A 17,396-nucleotide genomic window follows, 5' to 3' on the forward strand; every position below is an offset into this window, starting at 1 on the left:
ATCAATTCGTTTTGAACTAAAGGTATCGAAAGAGTTTGCATGGTTTGATTTTATAAAATATTGACACTGCAGCAAATTTTAGAACTTAGAGTTCAAAGCAGGCAACTGAAATGGATGATTGTGTTTTTCTGATTGTTTATGAATAATAGTTTTTATTATTTTCAAATCATCTGATTTTTCTAAAATTATCATCTTCTACCTGTCATGTGCTTATAAATGAGAACAAAACCAGAGCCTAAACATGTGGAGAGAGACATTAGAAGTTTTAATTAATTTGGATTAGGAATCAAATGTTGATAGATGAAGTAGATGTACTCAAACCATGCAAAATTAGACAAAATTAGGCAACTTGTGGCAAAGTGAGTAAGCAAGTGAGTGGAAATTCATTACAGCTCTATAAAAAAGAGCAGAGATAAACATGAAAATACACAGGGCACATATGTGTTTGTTGGGGAAGGGAGGTGACCATTCACAGAAAGTCATAAAGACTACCCAAAGAGATAAACTTGAAATTTGTCCTAATCAAAAAAGACTGCTAAGCTGGAAGATGTAGAACATGTGAGCATAGTAATTCTAGTGGAAAAATCAGCTAGATGTTACAGTTCTTTTCAATGGACAGAGCAATGGGAAAGACAGAAAACATAGATGTACTTAGTATGTGCACGATGTACCATCAGCAAGATCTAGCAATCTTGTGGAAGCCAATTTGGTCAACTGGTCAACCTTAATCTCAGCCTTTGATTTTATCTTCTATGCATACGCATTACGGATGCATATGCATTCGTTAAATATAAACAGCAGAAGAGCAGGGTTTATTAGAATTGTTCCTGTAGATTTAAATAGAGTTTTCTGCCATTTAACCAAGAACCAACCTTTGGTTAAACATCCTTCATGAAATATTTAAGCACAGTTTCCAGTATGTGTTAAAATAAAATTTTCATATTCATTATTCTGGGCAATATTTCTTTAGGAAATTTTAAATATTACTTATCTGTATTGGTCTAATATGAGCCTGCATGTATGCAGACTGTTTCACATAAACAAAGTAGGAGAACCCATCATAAGTGACACATTTTAAAAAAACTTTTGGGTTATAGACATTTTTCTCTAAGTATGAGAAGAAGCTTTAACTCTGTTGTGGTCTTCTGCATTATTTTTTTTAGATGGAGGTTAGATGCTCCTTGAATTTAAGAGACATTGCACAGTTGCTTTTACTGTGCCTGGGTATCAGGCAGAGTCTAAACCCTTTAGCCTTGAGTGCTTTCCCCACCAAAGTGACAGGAAAAAGAACTGGTCTGGAAAAGATAGGATATTTTACAGTAACCTTAATGGAAGATGGGAAATTATCTAAATAGCTATGAAATATTGATTTCCTGAAAAGAAAAACATGACAAGTAATAAAAAGAGGGAATATGAACATTTTACTCTTGTGGCTGTTTTTTTAATATGTTATTAATGTGACAATTTGTATTCCAGAAAAAGGAAAATCAGTAGAAATAAATTACATCACTTTGCATGTGAGTCATGACCCCTTTTGGTGTCAAACAACCCTTTTACAGGAGTCAACTAAAACCATCAGGAGATACAAATGTTTGCATTACAAGTCATAAGAGTAGCAAAATTCCATTTATGAAGTAGCAATGAAAATAATTTTATAGTTTGGGTCACCGCAGCATGAGGAGCAGTATTAAAGGGTCATAGCATTAGGAATGTTGAGAGCCATCATGTTAAAAGGGAAACACATGTTCCTGGATTCTGGTCAAAATTCCTTTATAGGCTTAATATCTTCCTGGCTATCAGGGACACTAAGACATTGGTCAAAGTGTTACCACATTTTCAGGAGATTATCTAAATCCTGTGACTACTTGTCTCATAAAAGTAGTTTCAAAATGTGGTTTTGCTTATTAAAAAATATAAAATTCATGTGATGAGGCCCATGGAAGTTTCAGTATTGACAAGTGAAAAATTGAAAATAGAGGTTTTGAATATTGACTTTATATATCGTATGTCTTGATGCATGGATCAATAATTAGATCCTTCTTAACTAAAAAATTCTACCATCACATAGATCCTTTTATCTTTTGTTGGAAAGCTTAATGCTGACCAAAGCTTGGTGGTTCAGTCTTCATGAAGTTATATAAAAATATGAACTCATGTCATAAGCTCAAACCGCTAAGCAAAAAGAAGACTGAGCAAAATTGTTTTGAATATCATATATTAGATAACAAATAAATAGAAAAAATATACTCTCATTTGTAGTTTCCTAATGCCTTGGACTTGACCACACTGTTTCCCTGAAGCATTCCCCCTTGTTTCTGTCTTTGAATTTAAAGAAGATATTTCCAACTTTTATAAAAACCAAAAAAGCTAAATAACACCCAAGAAAGAAATGACAAGGTTGCAAGTGAACCTTATAGCTTCGACTATTTTCCAATTTCCCCTACATTCTCCTACTCTAAGGTAACTCTGGTTAGTATTTTCTCCCCTGCTTTCCGGTGTTTGCCTTCCTGCTTCCAAATGATAGGAACATGAGTGAATTTTCAAGTCATGGAGCATTTTAGATAGTAACAATTGCCACTATATCTGAGAAAAGGAAGAAAATGAAGGAAAAGAAAAGAACCCATCCATGCATTTTCCCACAGTGAAGCTATCAGTCAGTCTCTCTGAGATAAAATTTCCCTCTGAGATCATTCCTTCTGGAGTTCCAATCCTTGTAGTCCAACCTTAATCTGTTGCTATATAGACCTATTATATAGGGGCATCCATTACAACCCACCCTGGTGGTGCCTTCTTCTGCCTTGTTTGTGTGAAGTAGCTATTTCCATAATCAATAAAGAATCTCTTCTTTCTTTATTTCTCTCTAATTCTGACAAGACCCACCCTCTTCATGCTTTCTAAGTCAAGAATCTGCAGGTTTGAAAACTCTATCCTCAACATCCACACATGAAATGGACAGTTTAGCCATTATGAAATTCTAGGTAGACAATGTGATTTCTTAACATCTCTGCTCCTCTGAGCGATTGTGGCATCCTATGGTCTTGACTGTGGCTGTGGCAGGTTTGAACTTTCATAGTGATGGCAATTTTGCATTTGGTAACTTAGGTGTTTCTTTTCTGAAAAGACTTTTAGTGCTAATGCCTTCTCAATAATACTTTGTGGTCTGCCTGTCTTTGACTTTCAAATGCGTATCAAAACCTCAACCCCTAACTAACACTTTCCCCTTTTGCCTCCCTGACTTAGTGTAGCTTCATGTAACGTTCCTTCACACAGTTCTACCATCACGATGAATTTTAAAGTTCAGCTTTCATATTTTTACCTTCCCAAAATTATGTCATATATAGTTTTAAATGTTAGTCACCCCAATTTAGCTTTAATGATGCAGTATTCTAATCCAGAGAAATTTCTATATTTTCTATAATTTTAATGCATTTATATCCTTCACTTGGTTTCTTGTTTTGTTTTGTCTTCCTTCATGTTTCGTTCCATCATTTTAGTTAGGTGGTTCCCCTTGATCCCTGCTGACTTTTGCCATGTGCCCTTATTAACATGTGAGATGCTTTAAACAAAGCTTCGGTTCTGTAGACTCTGTGTTGATGACTTCCAGGCTTCTCCATGCAGCAGCACTACTGCACTTCTACTATCTTTCATCTGGAATGTACATAGTTTCACTGAGACTTTATCCTGCTGTTTTCTGTGGTTATGGAGTTATCGAATCCACATGATGAGTAGCTGAAGAAATCACCATGATCCCTGTGGCTTTAGATAATGTGAACGCTTGTATATGCTTGGCCCCGGGAATGGCATTATTGGAGGAGGTGTGGCCTTGTTAGAATAGGTGTAACCTTGTTGGAGTAGGTATGTCACTGTGTGCATGGGATTTAAGACCTTCCTCCTAGTTGTCTGGAAGCCAGTCTTCTCTGCAGATGAAGATGTAGAATCATCCCTAAAGGCCTGAATTTTAATATTCAGACACTCGAATAAATTCTTTTTTAATACCCCTCCCTTTATTTTCATATTTAAATGGTTTAGATGTCTCCAGTTCTCAAGCATTTTGGGAATTCTGTGGGACAGGGAAGGCTTACTTTTATCCATGTTTCTGTGCTCAGGCACACGCTCATTCATTGTCCTAGTCAACCCAAACATTTCACTTTCTTACAGCTGATCTCTGCCTCCTTCACATGTTACCTTGCTGATGTCAGATTTGTTTTGTTTTGTTTGTGTTGGTTTTCTCTCTTTCTGTGTTACTATTTTATCCTTGTAGTAACTTTGAGGTATAAGAGGATTATAAAGACATATTTTTTGCATAATCCTCTCTTGCTCACTTAACTTAGTCCTTGGCCAGACTTTTGGCTAGACCTACTGTAAATTCTGAAAATACTACATGATGTAATTGCAAATATTACTAAATACTTGTGCATACTTGAAATAAAATTGAAAAAAATTTACAAAATAATTAGCAAGAAAATTCAGGCAAAAGTGATAGAACTAGAAAGCAAATTTTCATTTAAGAGTCTGGAACAATGTAAAACTACCAATGAGTAAGTAATCATTGCCATTCCTATTAAATACCAACATAGTATAAATATAATTGGGGAGAAATCAGAGCTTTAAATGATAAGAACTTGGTTCATGTAGAAACTCCATATCCCCTCCATGATCTCCATAAGAACATCCAAGCAAAATTTTAGTGTATTCTACAAGTGAAAATTATGTATCCAAGGAAACAGGTATTATGCAATACCAACCAAGATTAAATATATATATTTTGTTTTCTCTTGAAAGATATTTTTTAGTGGGGACCACAAACTTAGACCGAAATAAAAGTGTCTCTCTGGTGGGCCATACAGGAAGTACAACCCTCTCGATAACATTTATTCTACACAGCAGGGACTTTGTCTGAAAGAACAAGAGGAGATAGAGAGAGAAGAGGGGGAGGGGAGGAAGTAGAGGAGAGGAGGGGGAAGAAGAGAGAAAAAGAGGGAAAGGGAAAGGTGAAATAACTCAGGAGTACAAGTTTTGATTTGTTAGAGAAAATGGAATCAAATTGTTTTTCATAACAATCCCCTTTGGATAACCTGATAACATATCCAGCTAGAATAATTCATATTTACCCAGAAGGAAAATTTGGAAAGTCTAAACTACAGTTGTCAAGTACATATTGCTTCTGCCTCAGTCTAGTTTCAAACTAGAAAATTTGCAACAAATACCTCCAGGAGAGCCTCTCCTACTGAGTTACTGCAGTCTTAGCTGTCTGTCATTTTGAAGTCAAAGACAACACTTCAGCAAGTGACATTTTCTAACTCAGCCAACACTCTCTCTAGATTGTTTTTATCACAGGAGAAGATTCATTTTTTCCAATTGTAGAATAATAAATACTTCTTAAAAGAACTCATAATGCACGTGCACACATGCACATATACACAAACAGTCATGCACGTGCACATACACACATGCACACAGACATTCACCACATGCACCCACATGCACACATATGTATACTCTTAAACAACTGTAACTGTACTTTACAAAATATTACTAGGTATACTCAAAATGATTTTTAAATTTTTTGAAATGTGAATTTTTTTTCCTTGTACTATGGAAATCTTAAATAAAAGCAGTTGACACTGTTTTCTGAGAAAAATGAAAGTGCAGTAGATATCTGGGGACAATCTTTTGATATAACAATACTCACTGTATTAATAGTTATATCTATCCCACTTCTAAAACTTAGGAGATCAAGTTTTATTTATTTGCTTACCTTAGCTACCCTCCTGCTAAGAACAGAATGTTTTAATTCTGAGCAAGAAACATTGTGACATCTTTTCAAGTTATTTGAACATGGTATTCATAGGTAGATATTTTTGGGATGCGTTCTCCCATTTCATGCATTTTGGAAGGCATGCTGCTGTTACTTCTAATGTTTCTTCTGTTCTCCCTCTCTTCTGAGTGTTCTCATGACATATGTGTTGGATCTTTTGTAACACAGTTCTTGGCTACTCTGTTTCATTCTTTTCAACCCTTTTGTTTTATTTGCTTGTCTTCCAACTTCTCAGTTCTTTTCCTTGGCAGTATTGAGTCTATTTTGTAATCCATCAAGTCATTCTTTGTCTCCGTTCCAGTTACTTTTCCCCTAGAATTTCTATCTTTCTCTTACATTGTCCATCTTTTTCTCTTCAGTCTGTTTGCATAGTGATTAGTACGAAATATTTGGTATAATGTTTCCAAAAACTCTTCCATATTTAATTTGGTTTGTTTCTTGATTGCTATTGGTTTGCTGATAATCACAGTCTCGTGTAACCCATGCTGGCTTGAGGATAACCATGAATTCCTGCTTCCATGTCTCAAGTATTGGGATTACAAGTGTGCATTCAACTTGAACTTGGCTTTGACAAAAGCGTTTTTTTCATCAGATGTGTCTTTTGTCTTTTACAGCACATCTGGAATCCAGAAAGGGTGGCTCCAGTGAAAGAAACAAAGACAAATAGTTAACAGTGTGAGGTTTCTATGTTTCTGTGGCGAGGGAGAAGGTTGTTTGTTTGTTTTGTTCTTTGTTACTTTTCATGCTCTAGCTGTGTCAAAGGCTAGACTTTCCTGTAGTGTTTTCATTCTTTAGAGACTCCTTTGTAGAATCTTAGATGTCAGGCTTTTATTCAGAACTTTGTTAACATATATGAGTAGTCAAAACTTTTGTGGGTGGTGTATTGCATTATCTCATAATTCAGGCTTAGTCATTCAGTGAGCCTGTGCATCTGTGATATGGTTTTTGTAAGTGTTTCTCAGCCTCTTCCCCCTTTCCTACAGGGGTGACAAACTGCCTATCCTGAGCTGGAGTTGGGTATTTTCCATACCCTGTGTGGAAATAGAAGAGATAATTGGTTATTTCCTTTTTCCTATGTAGAACCTAAAGTAGCATTTGTTTGAGTTGGATAATTCCTGTCTTCCCATTGTTTAGGCTTTGGTAAAAACCACACGTTTGTTAGGCTCTGATCAAATAACTGTCCCTACATATGTTCTTTAAAGAGATCAGAGGCTCTGGTAGCTGCTCTTTTCTTCACTTTGCAAAATGCACAATGGGGTTTTCCTCTAGTCTTCATGTAGATTACCTGCTGTGGTTTCTGGAAAGAAGGCCCAGGAAAGAGTAGGAGGCTCTGCAAAGTACAACCTCACAGTTTAGTCTCCTGTTTACATTTAGTTCCCAGGAACTAATCAATACCCCTAAAGGTTCTCACCCATGTTCAGGCTCCAATAGAGGTTCTGCTTTCAGTGAATGAATGCTCTGCATCACCTTCATTCTGGATGGAGCTAAAGCATATCACCATGATACCTTCCTGTGTGTTTAGGCATATACAAAAATGGTTTTGTTCAGTGTTTTTTTTCCACTGAAGAATAAAAACTTGAGCTTAAAAGAGTTCACTTTGGCAATATTAGACTCTTACATCCCTATTATTTTATAGAAGTGTGACAAATATTCTATAGAGCTGGCCATTGAATGAGAGAAATTTTAACTTGAAGAGATTTGTCTTAAATAAAGTCTGCATGTTTAGACAGTGTAACTATTTTTATCTAATTAAATTTTAAATGGAAGTATTACTCAATGACAACTTTTAGTGTTCACTCAAAGGCCATTGGGATGACAACTGCTTTTCTCTCATTTGATTGATGGAGACATCATTCTAGACTGGAATATATTGATGAGCAATTGATGGGCAAAGCATCAAAGATTTCTGATCTTGGTGAATATGTTTGAATTTAAGGAAAAAAATAGAAATTTTTCATTATGAATGTGTTGATATGTTCCAATTTGAGGAAATAAATAATAGAAAATGGTCATAAAGAACACGCATGTTCTTTGAAATTACTGAAAACAAAGGAAGGCATGGAAAGTGCATAAACCAACAAGGACACGGGACATTGAGGGTTATGGTTTTTAAGCATAATATTTAGAATGGATAGTATTGAGGAGGCAATATCTGAGCATACTTCAAGAGCAAGAGGCCATGAAAATGACTAGTTAGAGGAGAACCAGCAGACAAAAGAAGTAGGGCATACAAAAAAGTATATATATATATATATATATATATATATATATAGAGAGAGAGAGAGAGAGAGAGAGCACCACAATGGATTAGAGCTAATTGAGTTACCAGACCAGATCAAAGTAGTACCAAGGACCAGGTAAGGACTTGGATGTATTTGATACTGTAGTTCTATGAAGAGATGATAGGTATAATTGATGTAGCACTCAGAAAGAGTCTTTGGATACTCTTTTGATGTCTGAGGTTCTGGAGACACATTAGGAAGACTTGAGACAAACCTAGTAAGAAACAATGTGGCATAGACAAGCATTGTATTGACCGGGATGCAGAACCTCCAGTAGCAGAAAAAAAGAGGAAATCTGAAGATGCCTCTGGGGTTGGTGGAATGAAGAAAGATAAAGAAGATGGAGAAAGCATCAGATACCATTCTCTTTGTGGGGAAGAACAGACTTTACCGCAAGAATGTTAATCTTGAGTTACCTTCTATGTGTGTAAATAGAGGTATTAAATAGATATATAGAATCCAGGAGCATCATTTTGCTAGAGCTATAACAGATAGATGCTATTTAAAGGCATGAATATGCAATATGAAGGTTATAGAGAGAGAACTGTAAGTGAAGAACAGAGAATGACAGCCAAAAACACTTGCAAAGACATGTGTGTGTGAGCAGCAGGTGGTATGGAAAGAAAAGAAACAGGAAAAAAATGAACACAAAATAGAGAAAAATAGGTCAAAGTGGACGGAATCAAATGCACTTTGTCAAATGCTGTTGGTATGTTATGTAAAAAAGAAACAGACTAGCATTACTTCAGAAGAGTTAAAAATCAAAGTACCAACTCACGGCAACTTTTTATTACACTCACAGATTAGGGAGTCTTGCAGCCCTCATTGGGGAAGCTTCTTTTTGCAGGGGATAGAGACTAACACAGAGACCATTGACTGACTGGTCAAGGGGTAAAGAGTAGAGTGCTCAGCTCTAAGTGTGTCATTTGTGTCATACCCCTTTCTTTTGGGAAGGGATCATGCTGAAGAGGGTGCACAAAGATTGTAAGACCTGGAAGTAGTAGAGGGCTACACGACTGTGTTCTGTAAACAGTTGGCAGCTATAATATGAAGTCATAGAGATTTTGACACCATGTATATGACCCGTGCAAACTCAAGCCAGTCCAAATCACAACCCAGAGAGGAAAGAGCATCAGGGAGTCCCACTCCTGGCTGAGAAGTTATTAGTAATTGACAGCTGCTGGGAAAGAGAAATTCAGTTTTCTTGAAGAGTTTTGGCTTCTCATAGCTCTAATATAATCTATTGGGTGGCCATATATATCTAAGAATTACTAACAAGGCTTGAAGGGTTTTAAACAAACAGGGGATTTGTGAACATGATCAAAATATGAACATTCTGAATGAATAAAAATATTTAAAAGAAATAAAAATACTGAAAGTAAGTCAGGAAATTTGAATGCAGGGGTTAGGCATCTTGGCCCAAGTTTTCTTCAGAGACCATGAAATTCTCCAAAAACAATAAAGCTATTTTTTACCAACTGTACACACTATCAAGCAATGAAGGTAGAGATATGGCTGCATTATGGCTCTGCCATTCTGATGGAATTATTTAGAGATACTCCCAAACCCCAAATGTCATCTAGCATACCAACTCAAATTGTTCCTGTATTTAAAGAATGTATGAAACTAGGATGGCCATCAAGAGCTTGTTCTAGAACTCTAAAACTGACCCGTTTTATTCAGTTAACAAGATTTTAGTTTCTAAAATTACCTGGCGTTTAAGAAGCCTCATGACACATATTTTTAATTTAAGGAAGAAGCTTTATACAATGAACTGAAAAAGAAATTGGAGAGTATTTTTTCTTGAAGCTCCTCTTTTTGTTATTTCTTATTTTAAATGAGCCTGCAAATTTATAGAACTCCATTGTAGAAGCCACCATTTATTTTATTTTATTTTATTTTTATTCAAAATAAAATAATTTTTATGCTATGTCATTACAAACTCTGTCATAAGGAATATATGTGAAACAATAAAAATTATATATGGTATATTGTCAGGTGCTGAATAAATAAGTATTAATATTTAAAAATAATAACATGTAATACTTTAGAAAAAATATTTTCTAAACTTTTGTGTTTTTAATTACCAAAAACATGGGAGAGTGTCAGGTGTGCTGCCACATGCTTATAACCTCAGTAAGTAAAAGTGGCACGAGGGTTGCCACATGGTGAGGCCAGTCTGGGATCCACAGTAAACTCCAGGTCATCAGCCATGGCTACAGACTTAGGCCCTGTCTCAAACAAACAGTCACCAATAAGAAATCCCATAGCTCAACCCAACTGCTGCCGACCCCAAAACAACAGCCAAGCAATAAACCAGCCAACCAAACAAGGACATTTACCTACAGTGACCAGAGATAATGGGAAACAATATGGATTTATGAGAAATGGTTACAAAGCTTGTGTTAGAAAGACATACAAAAATATATGCTATTATAAATCATCTTAATTAAAGAAGATTTGTAATAATATTTTGAGATTACTACTCAGAGAGAAATTGTATGAGCACAATGTTTTAAGTGGCCCTGAAGTCTCAAGACTTCCTAGAGCACAGACTTGCTTGCCCTCAGTGACATAATTGTGTGCACCCACCACTTTACCATGTGTACCCTTTCACTGTGAGCCATCTTGCAACACTATTTCTACTTGGGCAAAATATTACACTGGTGGAAAAAAGTTAATTTTGACATTTAAAAATTGTCGGTCTCTATACAACACTTAAAGTATCTTACATTTTGTGGGTCTTTTTTTTTTTTTTTTTTTTTGGCATGTTGTTTTGTCCTCTAGTATAATATTTGTGTGAAGGTTATATTAGATACCTTATACATGAGTTTCTTTATGAATTGCAAAGCTTGCTTCAATAATAATTTTAAATATAATTCCTGGATCTCAGAAATGTGACTTAAAATCAAGTGATAAGACTTTCACACTTGTCTATTTATATGTACATTTATATGGATGTATGATACATGCCATAAAATATATGCATATATTTAAGAATGAGCAGCATTTGAGTCAGGAGAGTGATTACCATTTGTAGTAGTAAGAGAGAAGTGATTTTTGCTGAGTTTTACATGAATATAGGGGTTGGGTAACCTCTATTTCTTGAGTTGAGCATGTTGGTATATATATCATTTTATTTTCATCATAAAGTTTCAAAACTGAAAAGTCTGACATAAGAAAAATTATGATTATTTGAATTCTTTTCTCCCTCCTAAATGAAATTTATCTACGGTATCGGGAGATTATCTCTACCCAGACACCATCTCATGAGAGCTCTTTAAACAAGATGTCAGTTGTCTTCTCTTTCATTTTCAGTTCAAAAGGACATAGTCCGGATTCTCCCAAGTTTAGATGTTGAAGTCAAAGATATTACTGACTCTTATGATGCTAACTGGTTTCTTCAGTTGCTGTCTACAGACGATCTTTTTGAAATGACCAGCAAAGAGTTTCCTGTAGTCGCTGAAGTCATCGAAATATCTCAAGGGAACCAACTGCCCCAAAGTATTTTGCAGCGAGAGAAAACCATTGTCATCCACAAAAAGTACCAGGCTTCGAGGATCTTAGCTTCAGAAATTCGCAGCAATTTTCCAAAAAGACACTTCTTGATCCCTATTAGCTACAAAGGCAAGTTCAAAAGAAGACCACGGGAGTTCCCAACGGCCTATGACCTGCAGATAGCTAAGAGCAAGAAAGAAACTCTCCACGTGGTGGCCACCAAAGCTTTCCATACACTTCACAAGGAGCTGTCCCCTGTGTCTGTTGGAGACCAGTTTCTAGTGCGTCATTCAGAGACCACAGAAGTTGTCTTTGAGGGAACAAGAAAAGTAAACATTCTGACCTGTGAAAAACTCCTCAGTAAGACCCATGAAGAAGCCCGGCTTCCTCTGTATATGGAAGGAGGTTTTGTAGAGGTGATTCATGATAAGAAACAGTATCAGATTTCTGAGCTCTGTGCACAGTTTTGCTGGCCCTTCAATGTGAAGGTGGCTGTGAGAGATCTCTCCATTAAAGATGACATTTTGGCAGCTACCCCAGGACTGCAGTTAGAGGAGGACATCACAGATTCTTACCTACTTATCAGCGACTTTGCAAATCCTGGGGAGTGTTGGGAAATTCCCATGAGCCGCTTGAATATGACTGTTCGACTAGTTAATAGTAGCCATTTGCCTGCGGATGCAGGGCTACTTCAAGTTAGGAGTTTTGTAGAAGAGATCACAGAAGAACAGTATTACATGATGAGGAGGTATGAAAGTTCTCTATCACATCCTCCACCTCGCCCTCCCAAACATCCCTCGGCTGAGGAAATGAAGCTAACCTTGCTCAGCTTAGCAGAAGACACAACGGTCAATCTGCCCAAGTCTCTCAAGGTAGGACAACAATTTTACCGATTTTCTTCTTCTTGAGATAATAAGTTTTGGGTTGTTTCCGAATGTGCTTCTTTTTCCTTCTGTTTTTCATATCAGTTTGAAGCACATCTGTCTAGTGCGTGCTACATGAACAAATATCAACAGAGCAGAAGCTGCCCCGTTGCGGCGTTTGGTGCTCCACCAGGATATTTGGCATGAAATCGGTGTAGAGTTAGAAATAGAAGGGATAACATTTGGATATGACCACAGAAATTGACATTCAAAGGGGTTTTGGTGATTAAATACATCTAATAAGATGCCTCTAAAGAAAATCCCTTTTATTCTGGAAATGTGGCTCATTTTTCTTAGGTAGAATTATCTTAATACTTCAACCCAGGAAATAAGCATAGCAATAAACTCCCAGCTCCATAGGATGGGGGTAGCTTACTGGTAACAGGCATCCCTAACACATGTCTTCATTTTGTTTTATGTGCAAAAAGATGTAAATATATCTGGGCAGAACTGTGTGAGAGAATGAGAGCATCTGCCTACATAATGCTGCTTAGAATTGTAATCTTTAGCAGTTCTATTGGAAAGATAAAGTCAATAAACCTCTAGGCACTAGGAGGTTTTAACAGAGCCAAACTGCTCAGGACACTGGACAGTAATTCAGCATCATTTGTACTTGATGTTGTTGATTCTTGAGCATGCCTGAAGGATACCTGAGCCATACTTGCTCCTTCATCCAGGATGCACATTTGTTTTTAGTGTGTGTGTGTGTGTGTGTGTGTGTGTGTGTGTGTGTGGTGTGTGTGTGTTTCTATGTTGTGTGGAAAGAGTGTGTTCTTTTCCAGCAGATGTTACTCTAGAAGCATAAAGAAAACTAAGCAGTTAGTAAAAGAGATACTTTCTGATTGCTCCTCACCTTCAGGAAAGGTGGCAGCAGCACTGGGCATCAAAACTCACGGATGGATGTGCGTCTGCTTGCAATTGTATGTCTCAGAGACTGTTTTAATTTTGTGCTAAAGGTTAAATCCTTAAGGGTTTCTAGATTTGTTTTCTGTTAAAAGAATAAAACCACCAAATTTATCTCTGGAAAAATAATTTTTAAAAATGACTAAAAAGAATAGTTCCAAAATAAAATGGAGCTGCCAACATCAAGGAATTCTTTGATACTTGATACTTGCAATTAACATACTGTTTTCACTGAGTTGCATGATACTAACATTGGTGACTAGGACATAGACTCAGTGTTCCCAGGTTCTTGGCATCTTAAGAATGAAGAAAAAAAAAAACCAAAATAATCTCACATATATTTGCAGAAGTAGTGAGGAAACATTATTCAAAGCAAAACACATTTGAGCAGATCAAAACCACACTATTAGAAGTGATAGTGGGCCACATGAGTGAAAATATTCAAGGGATCCATTATTGTTTAGGTTTTCATTTATGGGGTTCAAAAGTTGCTGGCTTGCTATACATGGGAAGACAGACTCTCAATTGATGGAGTGCTTCCACCTTACTGGCTTCTAGGCATTTCTGTGAGGCATGTCTGTGATTACTACGGACATAGTTTGGGTGACTGTCCATTTTGATTGACAAGCTTACATAGGCTTTGTGAATGACCCTGTCCAGCATGCATCTGATTTTAATTATATACAAGCATAAGAAGATGAATTGGGTATTGCTAACAGATTATTGTGTGCATTGTTCAGAGGTGTGTGTGTGTGTGTGTAGTATATGTGAGTTACCAAACACCTAATCTATGTGAATGGTGGCGTAGAATTCCAAATGACTCAACCATTCCCTATTCTTGCCTACTTCAAAGTGAGAAATGGATGTTTTCCTACATTTTCTTGACGGGTAGAAGATATATAACTTCCCAGAACCTACAGGGATATAACACGGCATGGCAAAAGAACATTTCACATATGCTTAAAATCCAGGACCTTGAAATGAGATTATACTGAAGTACCCAGATAGGTATACTACAATCACCGAAGGCTTTATAAAACTTTTCCATGGAGGCCCGCATTACATGGAGATATGATTAAAGAGTGCTAAAGAGACTATGCTCCTGTTTTCAAAGAGAGGAAGGGACAACGTGGTTGATGGTACTCCTCCAAAGCTATGAAGCACAGACAAACATGGTCTTCCATGGTGGTCCAGAAAGAGTCAACCTAGCTGATAATACAGCAATTTGACTCTCTCAGTTCTGGGTTGGACATCTGACTTGCTGACCTCCAAGATAATAACATTATGTTATTTATACTGTAAGTTTATAGTATAACATTATATCAAGATAAAAAGATAAATGTGACCTGTTAGAACAATTTTAAAAGTAGTTTCTTGTTTATCCTGGCTAGCTCCCAAATAAATGAGACACAGACTATAAGATGTATTTGATAAGATTTATTTGATAAGCTTTATGTCACGATATCTGAGTAGTTATTGATCATTTTCTAACCCTCAAAGTTAATCAGTCCATTGCCCAGCCCAAATCCCTAAGATACTTTCATATTAGTATTCATCTGGCTCTCTCTCCTCCAGGTCTATTCCCATGGTGTCTCCTCTACCTTCTCCTCCTTGTGAGTCCTCTCCTCCTACTCTCTCCCTCCCTCCCTCCCCTGGCTGGCAGAGGTCCAGCCCTTTTCGCTCCTTTACTCAGTATTGGCTAATCAGCTTTCACTTACAAATAAGAGAATACATTTGAAGCAACGTTTACACAAACTTGAAGCAGGAGTTTCTTAGAATAAGCATTACAACCCAACCAGATTTGGGGGCAGAGAAATCAGCATTTGAATAATACAAGGATAATCTTTGCATGTAGGCATAAAACTATTACGCCTATAATGACCCAAACTTGAGTAGGGATTTATAGAATAACTATCTGAGTCTCAGTATGGGAGCTAGGATATTCTTTTCAGAAAGTTGTTTGTTTGTTACACAGTTATGCTGTATGACCCAAGTTCATGTTCTTCTTGCCTTAGCCTCCAGAGTAGATAATAGATTTGTATATTTGGATATCAATGATACAAACAACCCACCTTTAACATCAATGGTCCATCTTTCCTTTTCCTCTTCTCCCCTTCCTTTCCCTCTTACTATGTCTTTCCATGCCCCTTTCCTTCTTTCCTTCCCTCCTTTCCTTCTTTCTGCCTTTCTCTTTCTTACCCTGTCATTGCTAGGCTAGGTTGTTATGTTGACATCTGGAAAGACAGACTCTCAGCTGACAGAATGCCTTCATCTAAGTGGCCTGTGGACATGTTTGTGGGACATTTCCTTAACTGATATTTGACACAGGAAGGCCAGCCTACTGTACTCAGTACTATTTTCTAGGAAGGTACTCCAGTGCTATGTAAGAGAGGTAGCTCAACAGTTGAGGGAGAGTAAGTATGTAAACAGCATTCCATCTCTCCTTTAGTACCTGCTTTAGTACTGCCTTGGGCTCATGCCTTGATTTCTGATGATAATGGCCCCTAAGTTCAAGCCAATTATCGCCTTCCAGTTCCTTTTGAACAGTGTTTATCAGAGTAACAGAGAAACAAGCTATAAAATCTTCTGTCCTTATTTTCCCTTTCTTTTCTACCCTTTAAAGTGAGTTTTGTCAGCTCCTGTGACCATGGAGAACCGGAGGAAACAGTTAAGGGAACTGAGACCTTGACAATAACTATAGTGGCATTCATTTTTTTATATATTGGCTTTACTAGCTCCAGCTAGTTTTGTTAACACGTCACAGGACTTCAGGGAATTCTTACATCATGGATTTCAATTTCAATGCTAGAAAAGAATGTTCTATCATTATCTAGACTGACTTTGTTTACTGGTTGCTTCAACCATAGACGAAGTTGATGAAAGATTTACTCTTAAACCCATAGACTAGATAACTTACAATGAACAAAAATATCTTCTTAGAATTCTAGAGGCTGGGAAATGCAAGCTCAAGTTGCTAGTAGGTTTATTCTCCAGTTCCAAGATGGAGTCCTCTGACTGCATACTCCAGAAAGGAGGAACACTATTTCTTCCTATACTAGAAATTCAGAAGAGAGGAAATTCATTCCTCAAGTCTTTTAAAAAGAAAGATTATTAAATGTACTTTTTCATGGTCAGATCTATGGCCTAAGCCATTTCAGTCCATTCATCTCCAAATACTGTTGCATTGGTGTGAAATTGCGAACATGCACTTCAAAAGAGACAAAAGCATTCAAACAATAACAGTTAAGCAGAATATCATGTCTGTACACTGTAAAAACTAAAGGCAAAAAAAAAAAATAGGTGATGTAAAATAACAGATGTCTACTACTACCCCAAAATAAAAATTTAAAAATTCCAACATCCGCAAAATTAATAGATAAAAGTAAATTAAAAAGCTTAAATGCTCAGAATACCTAAGATACAATTCACAGATCATGTGAAGCTCAAGAAGAAGGAAGACCCAAGTGTGGGTGCTTCAGTCCTTAGAAGGAAGAACAAAATACTGATGTGAGGAAATACAGAGACAAAGTGTAGAGCAGAGACTGAAGGAAAGGCCATCCAGAGACTGGCCCCTCTGGAATCCATCCCATATACAGTCACCCAATCCAGACACGATTGTGGATGCCAAGAAGTGAATGCTGACAGGAGCCTGAGAGGCTCTTTCATAGCCTGGCAAATACAAAGGCATAGCCAACCATTGGACTGAGCATGGAGTCTGCAATGGAGGAGTTAGAGAAAGAACTGAAGGAGCTGAAGGGGTTGCAACCCATAGGAAGAACAAGAATATCAACCAACTAGACGTCCTAGTGCTCCCAGGAATTAAACACCAACCAAAGAATACACATGGAGGAACCCATGGCTCCAGTCACATTTGTAGCAGAGGATGGCCTTGTTGTACATCAATCGGAGGAGAGGCCCTTGGTCCTGGGAAGGACCCATGTCCCAGTATAGGGGAATGCCAGGCAGTGGGTG

General features: G+C 37.1%; 1 protein-coding gene across 3 annotated transcripts in view; it reads left to right on the forward strand.

The window, feature by feature from the left end:
* Themis (thymocyte selection associated) overlaps window positions 1-17,396 on the forward strand; it is a 185,876-nt gene that overhangs the window by 93,033 nt on the left and 75,447 nt on the right. For all 3 annotated transcript variants that reach the window (XM_021221719.1, XM_021221720.1, XM_021221718.1), the window contains exon 4: window positions 11,419-12,470. In XM_021221719.1, coding sequence (XP_021077378.1) covers window positions 11,419-12,470 — 1,052 coding nt within the window. The remainder of the gene's footprint in view (window positions 1-11,418; window positions 12,471-17,396) is intronic.

Source organism: Mus pahari, chromosome 21 (genome assembly GCF_900095145.1).
Source record: "Mus pahari chromosome 21, PAHARI_EIJ_v1.1, whole genome shotgun sequence".
NCBI classification, from domain to species: domain Eukaryota; kingdom Metazoa; phylum Chordata; class Mammalia; order Rodentia; family Muridae; genus Mus; species Mus pahari.